Genomic DNA, 15,425 nt, shown 5'->3' with positions numbered 1-15,425 from the left:
CACTCACCAGGGCCTCCGCAGGCACTCCACAGGACGTACAAGCAACGGCATGAGGCTCCTCCATCCCTCAGCAGCACAGCAACAAGGCAGGTCACAGAAGGGGGCACAGCGCAAGCCAAATCAGTCCGCTTTCAATGGCAAGGGGGGACAATGAGCAGGCCGCACACCTCCCCCAGCACAAAACAGAGGCCTCCTCCCGATCAACCCATCGGGGGTCGTAAGGCCCAGTAAGTCGGCTGATGCAAGGGGCAGTCCTCGTGTCGCGTGACCTGAAGCGTCCCTGACCAGCCCAGACCTCCAGTAGAGCGATAATGTGCCAGGCGGAAACGGGGCAGAGACCGCCCGATAACAGCAACCAGGCCTCTTTGCTTTAGGAAGCCCAGCTCCCTAAGGGCAGCTCACGCGTAGGTGCACAGCCGGGGGGAAGCACCAAACCCCCTGGGCTCAGAGGCTCCAGGCGCCCCTCCACTCACTGAGCGCTGCCAAGACGTAATTTTTCCAAGTCCACGAAGCGCTGTTCGCTCCGCAGCGGCACCTCCTTCACTGCAGCTGCTCTGGTTCCGATCTCACTCCGGAAGGCCAGGGTCCGCCAATCCATCAATCCCAGCCCCTAGCAGGTCATGTACGCCGCGGGCACCAGCAGCACTAGGCCCCAGCCGGTGGAAGTACCAATGGCCGGGCACCGGATCTCGCCGGGCGGACCCCCCGCCAGCCGGCCCCGCAAAGCAGCCCAGCCGTAGGATCCAGACGCCGCCTCCACTGTATCGGAAGCCTCGCCACGGGATCCCACAGCGCCCGCCTCAGTGCGGCCCCGGCGTCCAGGGCCCGAACCGCCCAGCGCCGATGGAGGCTCGTTCTCCGCACAGGGGACAGCTAGAGATTCGGCGTCTAACTCCGCCTACGCCACACAACTTCAGGAGTCAGGGGATCTATGTGTAGCGCTGCAGTAATGTCACAGGTGCAGGATAATTTTCGGATTGTGAGACGGTTTATCGGAGCTCTCGGCTCAAGCGGCCATCTTGGTCGCGAGCTAGCTCCGCCCCCGATGCTTACCTTCATATTGTTGTCTGTGCGGGTTCCAGAAAGTACCTCAATTTCTTTTGCTTTGGGCAGTCATTTCCTGTTTTAGGTTTTGCAGATTGGCTTTGCCTCTCCTCCCAAAAGAGTGCCACTGGTGGGCATTTTACATACTGAGGATATCTCTGGAAGGGGTTTGGTATAGGTCCAATGATCTCATTTAGACAGTAAGAGGACTTCCAATTGGAATCAAGACCTAAGGCATTTTGCTCACTTAATCAGAATGCCAGCTGTACACATAAGAATGGATCACTAAGTGACTAGAGCTTTTGTGAATCAGCATGGGGTTCACAGTTGCAGGGTCTATCAACTCTCACTCAAAAGATCTGTTTGAGGTAGAGTCTAACATTCGCACTTTGAGGGCAGAGTGTCTGCCATAGAAGGAGAATGGGCTTGCTTACTACCTGAGCTGGGCATTTCTATTTTAGGTATGTCTGAGTTTGTGCCCAATTCTGTTTCAGGAGATATTTCCAAGGTTTGCCTCTACCTTTTTGCATAAGAAGAAAATGCTCTCCTCCTGAACACCTGTTCTCTAGTTCTATCTGCACAAGTTTGGGCATGATGTGCACTATCCATCCTATGGGTGGAGTCTTCTGTACATCTTCCCTCTGATCCCTCGAATACCAAGATTTTTTAGGATAATCCAAGAGGATTTTGTCTGTATTATTCTGGTAGTTCCGCTTTAGCCCAGGCTCCCCTGGTTCCCTCTTCTGTTCCAATTGTTAATCAAGCCTAGGTAGAGGTTACTATTACTTCTGAAATTGTCCATCAGGTGACTACAGTTAGGAGACTGGAATTTGAGGTGGAGCTCTAGAAACATTGGAGTGTTCTACAGAAGTGACTTTACGTATACAGCAGTCTTTGTGTCCTGAGACGTAAAGGTGCCCTCCAGATATTGGAAGAATTTTCTGGCTTGGTCTATTTCTGAAGGTTTGCAAGTTGCTCTTTGTGATTGCATGAAGATGTTTGATTTTTTTAAAGTTGGGTTTTTTCTTGGTCTAGCTATATGGACTTCAAGAAATCAGTGGGTTGCTATGAGAGACTTTCAATGGAAAAAGGTTGAGCCCATCGAAAACTTAGCTTCCCATCTTTTGACGAGTTTCTTATTGATATGCTAAGGTTCCAGTTTGAGCATAGGACCCCCATTTAATGTAATAGGGCGTACAAGAACACTTTTTTGAACCTCTGCTCTTGGCAGAGTTAGTTTCTTAATGACAAAGTTATCTTTCTAGTGGCTATATGTCCAGGATGCCAAGCTTATGAAACTGCTGCTTTGTGGTTTAATGAACTTTTTCCCCCTGACAAAGTAGTTCTTTGCCCAGCCCCATCATTTCTTCCAAAAGTCCCTTCAGTTTTTCATGTGTCAAGGAGACAGTCCTTCCAGTACTCTTTCCTCCAATCTTGTCTGTAGCAGATGGTACATTTCATGCATGTAATGCCCACAGGGCCCTCTCTAACTAGTGTGCTAGGGCAGCCTAGTTTAAATAAGGTCAACTACCTGTTTATTACTTTTTCCCTTACAGGTCAAGGGAAACACCCAAGTTTTTCATCTACTAGTTGGTGACTATTGATTATGAGCTAAATATTATCTCTTTGATAACAGCAGTCCAGATTAATTCAACAAGAGCAGTGTCCACATTGTAGGCAACGTTTGAGAGGGCTTCTGTTGAGGATATCTGCAGTGCATTCACGCGGTCCTCTCTGCGCACCATCGGAACACATTATCAGTTGCAGGTTGAGTAAGGTTTATCTCTGGTGCTTGGTTCTCTTGTATTGAGTGCTATTGTCAAAGCATAATTCAGAAATAAATGCCAGCAGTGGGATAACTTTTTGAGAACAGTTTTATTCAGCTGAACAACATCTCAAGCTCAGCAGGTCCATTAATGTCTAACACAAGAACAGTAAACCCAGATAGATATTCCCTCCCTCAGCAATGTCAGCAATGGAAAGTTACTGAAACCCTTGGCTCTCAGGTAACTAAAACAGTTGCACATTCATCAAACGTGTAACAACTCCTTCATGGTCAGTGGCGGCTGGTGACCTGTGAAAGTAGTGTGGCGTAATCCTTGGTGCAAATTCCGTTGAGCAAAACATCCTCCTTCTCAGTGGATTTGGAGAAGGGTTTGCTTGCACTCAGTCTTACTCTCTCACTCATTCTCTCCCAGTCTAATTATTTTACTCTCATTCACACTTGCACTCGCTTTTACTTACTCTGACTCACTCATTCTCACTCTGATTCACTCAGGCTCCAGGAACCACTGAGTGTCATTGACTTGCGCAGTCTCACCCATTCTCACTCGAACCCACTCTGACCACCTCAGTCTCAAGGATTTACGCAGTCTCACTCATTTCAACTAAGTCCCACCGCAATGCACTCAGTCTCACTGACTTATGCAGTCTCACTCGTTCCCACTCTGACCCACTCAGCCCCACTCTGACCACACCATTTTGCTGACTTACTCAGTCTCAGTTCTTACTTTGACCCACTCAGTTTCACTCATTCCCACTCTGAACCACTCAATACCACTCTGACACCCCAGCCCAAATAACTTAAGCAGCGTCACTTAGTCCCACTCTGACCCATTGAGTCCCCCACTAACCGACTAAGTATCACTGACCTACACAGTCTCACTCGTCCCAACTCTGACCCACTGCAACCCACTCAGACTCACTGACTTAAGTAGTCTCACTCAGTTCCACTTTGCCTCACTCTGATCAACTCAATCTCAATGACTTACTCATTTTCACTCATTCCCACTGTAACACACTCAGTCCCACTGTGACCCACTCAGCCTCACTGACTTATGCAGTCTCACTCATTCCCACTGTGACCCACTCAATCCCACTGACTTAAGCAGTCTCAATCATTCCTACTCTGAACTCTTCAGTCCCACTGTGATCCACTCAGTACCACTGTAACACGTTCAGTTTCACTCATTTCTACTGACTTACGCAGCTCCACTCAATCTGACTCTGACCCACACAGTGCCACTTGACCCACTCTGTCTCACTGACGTACGGAGTCTCACTCATTCCCACTATGACCCACTGTGACCCATTCAGTCTCCCTGACTCACATATTCTCACTCATTTCCACTCAGTCCCACTGACTTACACTGTCCCATTTAGTCTGACTCAATCCTTCTCACTGATTTTCACTCTGACTCACTCCGTCTCACTCATTCTCTGACTCACTCAGTCTCACACACAGAAACACTCAGCTCCACTGTCATTCCCTCTCACTCACTGTCATTCATTCTCACTCATTCTTTAACTGACTCTCTCTCTCACTTTCACTCACACATAGACACACAAACCTGCTCAAACATACACACGCTCGTTCTCACATACACACACTTTCGCCCACACACTTAAAAGCTTATTTACTTCCCTTGTTGCCTGCTCAGGTTCAGTTTGGACTCTGGATCTTTTCTGCTTCTAGCATGAAACTGAAGCCTCGAATCTGTGCAGTTGCCATGTGTAGGAGAGTAGGATCTGCACTTATGTTGCACCCACGTTTTTTCTGATGTATACACTGGTTTATGGCTATAGTCTGGCTGGGTCCCTGCTAATCATGGCCCCAGTCTCTCTGTTCTCTCTAAACGACTTGGTGTGCATATTAGATGCACTAGTGATTGGATACTGTGGTACCTTATGAGCCCCTAGTATATGGTACCTTAGGTACCTAGGGCATTGGTACTTCACAGGCCTACCAGGGGCTGCAGCATGTATTATGCCACCCCTGGGAAGCATTCTCAATCTGACACCACAGGCCTGCTACTGCAGCCTGGGTGAGGTAGTGTTAGCACTCCTCACTGAAATATAGGTTCCTATATCTCAACATACACACACATATAAACCTATCAGCCACCCCTAGGGCAGGCCCTATCAATCCTGAGGGCAGGGTACTTGATTTACAATGTGAGGGGGTGCCTCTGCCTGAGCAGGGCCCCTCTGCAGCTACCAGAGTCTATTCTCTATGGCTGTTTGTGGATGCGGTTAAACCATATACTCTTAAGTGCATTAAAATGCTAACTTTGGAATGACTGCATCAAAACATGTCGTGGTTGACTGACTGACTGACTGAAACATTTATAAAGTGCACTCATGCCGTGGCGTCTTGGCGCTAGGAGGACCAAACATACAGCGCGAAATCCTAGGGTCTTGGAAAAAGGAAGGTCTTTATCTTTTTCCTAAAGAGAAACCTGTTAGGTTCCAGCCTGACTATCTCCGGAAGAGAGTTCCACAGATTAGAGGCCAGATAGGAGAAACCAGCTCCTCCCCATCTGGCTCTTTTAATTCTGGGGACACAAACCAGCCCTACGTTAGCAGACCTAAGGGTACGTACGGGTAGGTACATGGGAAACATCAATTGAATGTCCAAAGCTCCACCTCCATAGATTGCCTTATGCACCATGCAGAGAGCTTTAAACTTTACCCTCTGGCCCACTGGAAGCCAGCGCAGCTGTTTAATTACTGCTGAGGTCGGATGATGTTTGGGCAGATCATGGAGTAATCGCGCTGCCGCATTCTGGAGGGATTGGAGTTTTTTCATCTGACCCTTACCTATCCCGAGATAAAGCGCATTACAGTAATCGATTTTTGAAAGGACAAGGGCTCCCACCACCGTTTTACGGAGAGATAGCGGGATAAAAGGTAGAATCTTCTGTAAGATTTTCAATGTAAAGAAACAGGCTGAAGTAACTTGATTGACGTGAGAGGCGCACTTTAGATCTTTATCCAGAACCACTACCAGGTTCCTCGCCCTGATTACAGGGACTGGACAGGAGCCTGCCTCGTTGGGCCACCAGGTTTGGCTCCAGATGGAGGGAAGTTGGCCAAACTCAATAACCTCGGTCTTATCAGTATTTATCTTCAGGAAGTTCCCAGTCATCCACGCCATTACATCAGTAAGACATTTCCGGAACCTCTCAGCTGTTTGCCCGACATTCTGAGACATGGAGACCACTAATTGAGTGTCATCGGCATAAGACACCATGTTCAGGGATTACCTGTGCCAGAGGTGTAACATACAGATTGAAAAGAGTGGGAGACAACGCAGAGCCCTGCGGTGCTCCGCACGGGAGATGGAATAGCCCCGATTGTACCCCATGCCCACTTCCTTCAGCCGCTGCACCAACACCGAATGGTTTACAGTATCGAAGGCCGCGGTCAGATCGAGCAGGATAAGTGTTGCTCTTCCTCCCCCATCCATCACCTTCCGAATCTGTTCCGTGGCAATGAGCAATGCAGATTCGGTGGAGTGAGACGAGCGGAAACCATGCTGTGTGGGATCCAACAAGTTGTTCCTGTCCAAATAGTCCGTTAGTTGTAAATTCACTGCTTTTTCCAAAATCTGAGAGGGTAATGGTAGTCACGAAATTGGCCGACAGTGTTTTACGTCTAGAGGATCTAGGGCGGGTTTCTTTAAAATAGGTCTAATACAGGCTTTTTTCCACGGCGTGGGAAAAACCCCAGAAGCAATGACGGCATTTATAAGCGGTGTCAGAGAAGAACTAGTCTTATGAGGCAGTAGATGTAAGATGTAAGGGGGACATGGGTCCAATGGGGAACCAGACTTCGTCTGGAGCAACAGATTGGCCACTTGGTCCACTTCCAGGGGCACGTAGCGAGCTAGCCTGTGTGGAAGATCCTGATAATTCGGGGATGGTGCAGTCATGTGTTGTTGAGCACCTACGGTGGTCAGTAGAGAGTTGTATACCATCTGTACTTTATTCTGAAAGAACAAAGATAGCTGCTCTACAAAGCTTTGATCTGGCTGAAACCTCTCGTCGCCCGGACCCTCAGCTACCTCTGCTACAGTTTTAAACAGCTCCTTAGAGGAGCTTGAAGCCCCCGTGATCTTTGTGGTAAAATATACTGATTTCGCCCGTTTTATCGCTGCCTTATACTCTTCCAGTATACTATTGTACCCTTTCTTATGCTCCGAACTATAGTCAGATCTACAAATTCGCTCCTTCCGTCTGCACATTATTTTTATTTGCCGCAGCTCATGCGTATACCATGGTGAAGTAACCCTTTTATTGTGGGAGGGTTTGATAACTTCCGGAGCATGAAGATTAGCAGCTGATCTCAGCCATTCTTCAAAATTCTATGCTGAGATGTTGTTGTCAGACGACACCTTAGGTGGCTCAGTCTCCAAAGTAGTCAGCAACTCATTCTTTCTAATTTCTTTCCAGGGACGGGACTTGGATAGCTCTACCCTACGTCTTCGTCCACTCGTTACTGATGGAAGTTTTATATTAAAATGGATTGTGGAGTGGTCGGACCACAGAGTGGGTAGGACACTCTCGACTTGAAGATGCTCGTGATTGGTAAAAATACCATCGAGTATATATCCGGCTATATGTGTAGGCTCTTCAACTAGTTGTTTAAGGCCGTAACTTGCCAGATTGTCCACCAAAGTAGAAGTATCAGAGTTACTGTTGGCCTCTAGATGAAAGTTAAAGTCACCCAGAATGGTGAAAGTGGGATAGTCCAAACAGGATTCTAAAAATGCCTGAAGAGCACTTATACACGAGGATCTTTCCCCCGGTGGTCTGTATATTAATAGCCCATTAAAAAGTTCCAGACCTTTGTACTTAATGACAAAGGTTAAAGCCTCTGCTTCTACCGAGAGCTGAAGCAACATCCGAACAGTGAGACATGATCGATATATAATAGCGATCCCTCCACCTTTGGTACCAGTCCTGTCTACATGAACCACTGAATAGTCAGCGGGGACCGCAACATTCCAGTCGGGATCAGAGGTCTCGCTGGTCCCTCCCCTATCTTCACTATAAGATAGCGAGCATTGCCCTTACAAATCAGATAACCTTGGATGATGCTCTACAAAGAAGAATCCTGGCCCTTCGACGTTCCACTACCTTTGGAAGACAGAAGAATCTCCCTTGGGGTCAAGGAGTGACTCCCCTGCTTGGCAGGCACCAAAAACCTTAATTAACGGTTGCAAACTTTCCCGCTGGAGTCCGAAGTCCCTGCGACCCCAGAAGTAGATTTCCTGACCTCTCGACAACCATTTTGAGTCCCCAGCGAAGCTGTGGCATCTGGACCCCACGAGTGATGAGGAACTGCAATACCTGGGAACTGTGCACTATTTTAGAGTGCAAACCCTAAACAACGTTCTACGAATTTTTGCTTTGGACCATTTGTGGCCCAAGCCTCCAGCAGGTCTTGCACCAAAAATCAGCGGCCTACCCCGTCCCAAGTGACCGTGGTCTCCTGTGAAGCATTTCCTGTGGTGGCGTCTTTGCGATCACTTGCCCATTGGCTAGTGGGTCCCCCGAAGACTTTCTCAACAACCCAAAGGGCTCTTCTGATTGCTCCGGGCCTGCCCTCACTTACCTTCACTGGGTGAGTCCATCAGACCTTGCTGGTCTGCACCATCGACTTTCTTCAGTCTACACAAGACTTGCATTTGCCAAGACTTATTGGCTCCAATCCGGTTGCCGACACCGCCATCATCTGCAGACGTTGTGGGACACTCCAAATCCAGCTGCTAGTCATCGTCGATCTCTCCAGGACCTTGTGAGTGAAGAGTCAAAACACCATCGACGACCTGAATCGACGCGACATCTGTGGTCATCCATCTTGATGGCCACCGGTCACTGGCAAGTGACTTTGAACACTGTCCCCTCAATTTTCAGGTCTCCTCCATCTTGAATACACCTTCGGATTCCACCGGACACTTCTTCAGACACTGCAAGCAGCAAGTCTTCTTTGGTCTCCATAGAAAACAGCGACGCGACCCAACATCAAAAGACACCTACGCACCCGGCTTCCCTGGGTGAGGTAACTCGTGCACTCTGGCGCCCAAGTGTGTGTTGGCTCTCGAAATACTTACCTTGTAAGTGGCTTGCTTGTAGTCTTCCTAGAAGTACCCTAGAACTGTAAAAATCTAACCGCGACTTGAACCATTATAACTAATAGGAAACCCGCGGCTGTGTTCACACACTGCACGCGTCTCCCGTGGGCCTGTTACTTACCTGCTAACACTGCAGTAGTGAAGCCCCAATGATTACCCAGGCCCTAGGCCTTGTTATTTTGCAAGTCGACATCCTTATACCACTTTCTTAGTATATGGTCTGGTACGCCCCTAGGACTCCAGCCATATTTGTGCTTAATTTATTGTGAAACGTTGACATTTGAATGTGTACCTGGTTTCTAATCTCATAATGAGATTAGTAGAGTGTGTCTAGTAATAAATACATATATATTTGGTATATATACCTGTGTGGTGTCCTTTCATTTGGTAATTCAAGAGATTATAAGGTAAAACAAGCTGCTTTACATTCCTCTGAGACTTAGCCTGAAGGCTGCTCTCCACAGCTACCACTAGGATAGCTTTCTTTAAAAGGTTGTCTTAAACCTATCTACCATAAGAGTCGAATTGGATAGGTGCAAGGTGGCCACTATAACTAGTGACCAGCATATGCCAGGCCAACTTCTCACACCATGTTTCAGTCTCTGCTCCTTCGTCCCACCATTACTCAACTCTGTGATGATGAGTTGGGAAAGGGAGGGTGACAGCCTGATTGGTGTGTAGCCTTGGTCACTCAAGGGCTTACTCCTGCAGCACCTGTAACTACCTTTAGCTGTGACCCTTTAGCAGGGGAGAGGATGTGGCCTAACGGCCAGGGCGGTCGACCTCAAATCTGGGGAACCGGGTTCGAGTCTCGGCAAGGACGCGCAACATCCTGTGCTTCTGGGCAAATCGCTTAATCTCCCCCTGCCTAACAAAAATGAATGTGTCCTCATGTAACGCAACTGGTGCTTGTGTAAAGCGCTCTGATACCTTCGGGTCAAGTTCGCGCTATGTAAAACTCCGTAATAAATAATAAATAAATAATCGGTCACAGATGGGGAGGCAGTGTGGCGTGCGAGGGTCTCGAAGCCGGGACTTGGGGTTTCACCAACCCTGGACAATCTCTCTGACGGCTGTGCCAGCCATCAGACAGTGCCACTTGCTGTATCAATCTGTTGCTGGTTTGCATTTGTTTTCTTTTTTTTTAACAAGAGTGGATAATACATTATTATCCACTCTTGCTATAATAAAAACTTGGCCAGGAAACAAGGAGTGCGAAGCCCTGGAGCCCTTAAAGGAGTTTCCCTGTTCATGGTACAACAGATAACCGATAACATTAGCAAAACAGTTCCTTCTTGCCAAAGTGGACACAACCTTTAGAACCATTTGTAAAACAGATAAGACCATCATATCTGACTCCTAGTCTCGCATGGGCGCCTCTAGCTGATGCCAGCAAAGTACCTTTTAACTGTTAGCTGCTGAAGACTTGGCGTGCATTACTCTGTCATCGGCATGAGAGCCCCACATATTGTAAGAACTGGGACAAGGAAGACTAGAACTCAGAGTAATGAAGATTACCGGAACGTAACCGATGGAGTTTACACACAGCCGCAGTAGGGCACGTATCTGGCCAGTTGCTGTGTTTTAGAAATGCTCATAATCTTGCTGTTGCCACAGTGATTTGCATAGTTCCACAATGGAATAGACATAATTCCAAGCTTCCACAATGCCACAGGAAGGCATATTTTCTAATATTCTACAATCAATCAGTCAATCAATCAGCATTTGTAGAGCGTGGCATTGTCACCCCTAGGAGTATCTGGGCGCTGGGTCGTGAGGTCTCTGTCGAAAAGCAAGGTCTTGAGGAAACAACGGGAAGAGGGGGAGAAATGAGCAGAAAAGGCAAAGCAGAGGGCAGAAAAAACGAGCAGAAAAGGCAAAACAGCAAAAGATGGCAAAAACACGAGCAGTAAAGACAAAACAAAGGGCAGAAAAAACTAGCAGAAAAGGCAAAACAGACGGCAGAAAAACAAGCAGAAAAGTAAAACAGAGCAAAAGAGGGTAAAACATAAGGCAGAAAACTTAGCAGAAAAGACAAAACCACAAGGGCAGAAAACCGTCAGAAAGGTCAAAATAGAGGGCAGAAAAACTAGCAGAAAAGGCAAAACAGAGGGCAGAAAAACAAGCAGAAAAGACAAAACAAAGGACAGAAAAACAAGCAGAAAAGTAAAACAGAGCAGAAGAGGATAAAACATAAGGCAGAAAAATTTGCAGAAAAGACAAAACCAAGGGCAGAAAACCGTCAGAAAGGTCAAAACAGAGGGCAGAAAAACTAGCAGAAAAGGCAAAACAGAGGGCAGAAAAACAAGCAGAAAAGACAAAACAAAGGACAGAAAAACAAGCAGAAAAGTAAAATAGAGCAGAAGAGGGTAAAACATAAGGCAGAAAAATTAGCAGAAAAGACAAAACCAAGGGCAGAAAACCGTCAGAAAGGTCAAAACAGAGGGCAGAAAAACTAGCAGAAAAGGCAAAATAGAGTGCAGAAAACGAGCAGAAAGGCAAAACCGAGCAGAAGAGGGCAAAACAGGGCAGAAAAATTAGCAGAAAACACAAAACAAAGGGCAGAAAAACAGGCAGAAAGGGAAAAACAGAGCAAGAAACTAAATGACTAGAGGAGGCACATAAAGAGGGCAGCAATTACCAGTGCTGTTGTAACACAGATTACCCCGATTTTCACAATATGCAGTAGTGTACAGTTGCTCAATGCCCACATTTCTCAATTTCCACAGTGCGGCAGTAAAGCACGTTTACCCATTTTCTGCAATGTCATCAGAACAGCCGCTGGTTCACTTCCTCATTCTTCACTCTTACTTCCCGCTTCCCAGAATGAGTCTCCCACTCCTGTAAAGCAGCCCTGAGGACACTTCACCTTATTTGCCTCTCCCGGTCATCATCTCCTCTTTCTCAGGACTGTCGCCTCCCAGAACATCATTCCCCCAGGACTGCGACCGATAGTAGGCCGCCTCCTAGTTCCGCCAATCCAATATTCCTTACACCTTCCTGCCTGTAACCAACATTACAGCTCCTCCTCCACAAGACTTTTGATCTTCTCCATCTTTTTTCTCTTGTCTTTTGTCTTGGCAAAGACCTCACCAATTCTCCCCCACGACAGGTCCCCCTATCTCACTTTTTCCCATTTCTACTCCACTTACTAAAAGATATCCTCTCAAAAGATAGGTCCCCAGCTTAGAACCTTATCTGAAGAGTGGTACCCACTTGATCCCGTACAAGGACCTATCCCTGTCCTCACACCCATGGACAGCCTCCCCAAGACAGAATCCTACCCCCAAGATGATCTGCTCTTTACATATTGTCCTTCCTATGATAGTTTCAGCGCCCACACTCCATTTCCCGGCCCCTCTCTTACTTGCCTTACTCAGGCTCCTGGGAGGTCTCGGGCAATCGCAGGCTGAATTGAAGGCAGCGATGCTGTTGTATATTGTAAACTGGGCATCAGGTTAGCTCTAATCCATATATGAATTACCCATTTTGCTAGACTCACACACAAATCTTTCCTTTGCAGTGGTAGGCAAAAGGCAAGCTCCATGCCAGTCGAAAGCCCTCCTGGCTGGTGGCTCTTTGGTATTTTGCTGTAAGCTTTCGTGAGTTTAGTTTAGCCTCAGCCCATCTCTCTCCCACCGAGGCACTACTGTCGCCCAGTTCCTACTGGAAAGTGGAAACTACACGACACAAGAGCTTCCATATTTACAGCCGCTGCTTATGAGAGTCTTTCAACAGTGGCTACTTTCTCCCTCTCATTTTTCAGGCTTCGACCTCCTCCCTTCTGTTAAATCAGTTCCACCGTCCCACCTCTTTAAAGCCTGATTAGAACACCACAGACGTCTCACCAGGGCCCCTGCAGACGTCGGGCCTCACTGTGGCCCCTGCAGATGTTTGGCCTACAGATCTTCTGCTGCCACCTGCTTAGATTTGCCACAGTAAGAGGGGACACTGGATCTAGGTAGACACGACTTGTTTTCTGGCTGTGAGAAAGGTGTTCAATGGATGCCATTTGTCTCAGGTCAATGCAAGACACGGGGTATCTAATCGTTGTGTTTACTCTTCTTCCAGAGGGCACAGTATGTGTGGAATAAGGAGCAGTTGGATAAAATAGATGATACAACGGCAACGTATGTCATGGGTAAGAAACGCCCTTCTTTCTCTGTGCTATTTTCTTAAATTTGGCTTACATATTGTGTCCTTTTGAACGTTCTTCTGGTCTATGTATGGCTTTATGCTACTTTTTCCTGGGATTTCTATTTGCCTGGGTTTCGCATTGTGGGTCAGCAAAATGCTCCTCTAATTAAACAAGGAAGTAATGCTGTTTATATAATAAATATCACCCATGCTGCCATGCCGAACCCCCAGTCAGGCCACTATTGATAATTCTATTGTGATAGCTCTGTCGCAGAGCAGACAAAAATAAGTGACAACTTTGTGTGTAGTGAACTGAGCCCTTGTACAGAATGTTCAAGGTAGTTGATAATATGCCTCGGAAGTGTAAATGTAAACAAAGCCATTTCAGAGAATATTATCCTGCACCAGTGCACAATTAAATGCACATCAAATGTCAATCTATAGTGTTCAGAAAAAGATGTAATTTAACGTGAACTTGAAAAATGGTGGTATTTTCGCTTGATCCGAATGTGACCACATGAAACTTTGCAAAAACCAAAGGAAATGATGGACGGAGTGTTGAACATTGCAAGCACTCACCCCCAGTCAACTGATCTGGGTTTAATCCATCACCGTTCTTTAGCCCACTCTGCCACCCCAGTTCAGACATGGCCATATGCAAATCAGTCTGACCCTGTGCCTCATGGGAACAGTCCAGCCCGAACTGCCAAGCCATGTCTTCCCTGGACCGGAAACAAGCTTCCTAGGACCGGTTTCTGGCATTTCAGCCGTCTTCAGCCAGGCTTCCTTGAATCCAGTGGCAAAGTGAGCAAGGGACTCACGTCTGAGCATACCCTGCCAACTTATGGCAAACAAAGCAAAAACCAAAGGAAATGATGGATGGAGTGTTGAACAGTGCAAGCACTCACCCCCAGTCAACTGATCTGGGTTTAATCCATCACCGTTCTTTAGCCCACTCTGCCACCCCAGTTCAGACATGGCCATATGCAAATCAGTCTGACCCTGTGCCTCATGGGAACAGTCCAGCCCGAACTGCCAAGCCATGTCTTCCCTGGCTTGGCAGTTCGGGCTGGACTGTTCCCATGAGGCACAGGGTCAGACTGATTTGCATATGGCCATGTATATGGCCATGTCTGAACTGGGGTGGCAGAGTGGGCTAAAGAACGGTGATGGATTAAACCCAGATCAGTTGACTGGGGGTGAGTGCTTGCAATGTTCAACACTCCGTCCATCATTTCCTTTGGTTTTTGCTTTGTTCGCCATAAGTTGGAAGGGTATGCTCAGACGTGAGTTCCTTGCTCACTTTGCCACTGGATTCAAGCAAGCCTGGCTGAAGACGGCTGAAATGCCAGAAACCGGTCCTAGGAAGCTTGTTTCCGGTCCAGGGAAGACATGGCTTGGCAGTTCGGGCTGGACTGTTCCCATGAGGCACAGGGTCAGACTGATTTGCATATGGCCATGTCTGAACTGGGGTGGCAGAGTGGGCTAAAGAACGGTGATGGATTAAACCCAGATCAGTTGACTGGGGGTGAGTGCTTGCAATGTTCAACACTCCGTCCATCATTTCCTTTGGTTTTCACATGAAACTTTGGCCTAGCTGGAATGTGCGAAATGACACCGGACAGGAAGTCAGGCAGACCAGGGTCTGACATTTTGAAGGTTTGTGTAGAATGTCTGTATTTTGCTATCTTGGCCGTAGTGTTGGATGCTTTGTGTGCACAATTTTTGTTTGAGTGGGTTTTGTGTTCCTGTGTACTCTCAGAAGCCCTATTTGTTTGGTGTAGAGGTTCTTAGATGATATATTGGTGTTTTTTGCATATATCGAGTACGACCGATCATTATACTTTAATACCAAACCCAATATATAGAGGACAAAACTATCAACAGATAGGTATGTAAAGATTTTCTATGCCAACGTTATCTTGCTGATATAAATATCGTCAAGGTATGTAGATGTGGGGTTTAGAATATTAAATTTATACTTCCCTATAGGCACTTACCTTTCAGTGGTTTGTCTTCAATATTTTGGCCATAATATTAAGGTATATCAATGCTCCTTAGTTAATATTCCAGGCTTCAGCCTTACATATTAGCATACATAGTGCTCATGAAACGCTCTGTAGCAGATAAACCAAGCGACAAAGAGGAATGGAAGCTATACATTAAAATGTTTTCTTATGTACCTTGAGAATGTCGCTGAATTCCTGAGTTTGGGTTTGAACCCCTGACACTCAGGGCATAAAGACCAAGATTTCCCAGGCACCTTAGGCATGGCTGATGTCAGTGCTGTCTCAATTGTGTTTTAGTGTCTGATGAGGGCATGGGA

At 47.0% G+C, this 15,425-nt stretch overlaps 1 protein-coding gene across 1 annotated transcript in view; it reads left to right on the top strand.

Moving 5' to 3' along the window:
* Positions 1-15,425, top strand: part of LOC146786166 (intestinal-type alkaline phosphatase-like) — a 131,339-nt gene that overhangs the window by 102,618 nt on the left and 13,296 nt on the right. Inside the window, exon 7 of the mRNA XM_085635694.1 lies at positions 13,034-13,103. Coding sequence (XP_085491820.1) covers positions 13,034-13,103 — 70 coding nt within the window. The remainder of the gene's footprint in view (positions 1-13,033; positions 13,104-15,425) is intronic.

The sequence above is a fragment of the Triturus cristatus genome, chromosome 11, assembly GCF_964204655.1.
Source record: "Triturus cristatus chromosome 11, aTriCri1.1, whole genome shotgun sequence".
NCBI classification, from domain to species: Eukaryota; Metazoa; Chordata; class Amphibia; order Caudata; family Salamandridae; genus Triturus; species Triturus cristatus.
The sequence above is the reverse complement of the archived record's forward strand: the minus strand, read 5'-3'. Positions and strand labels throughout refer to the sequence as shown.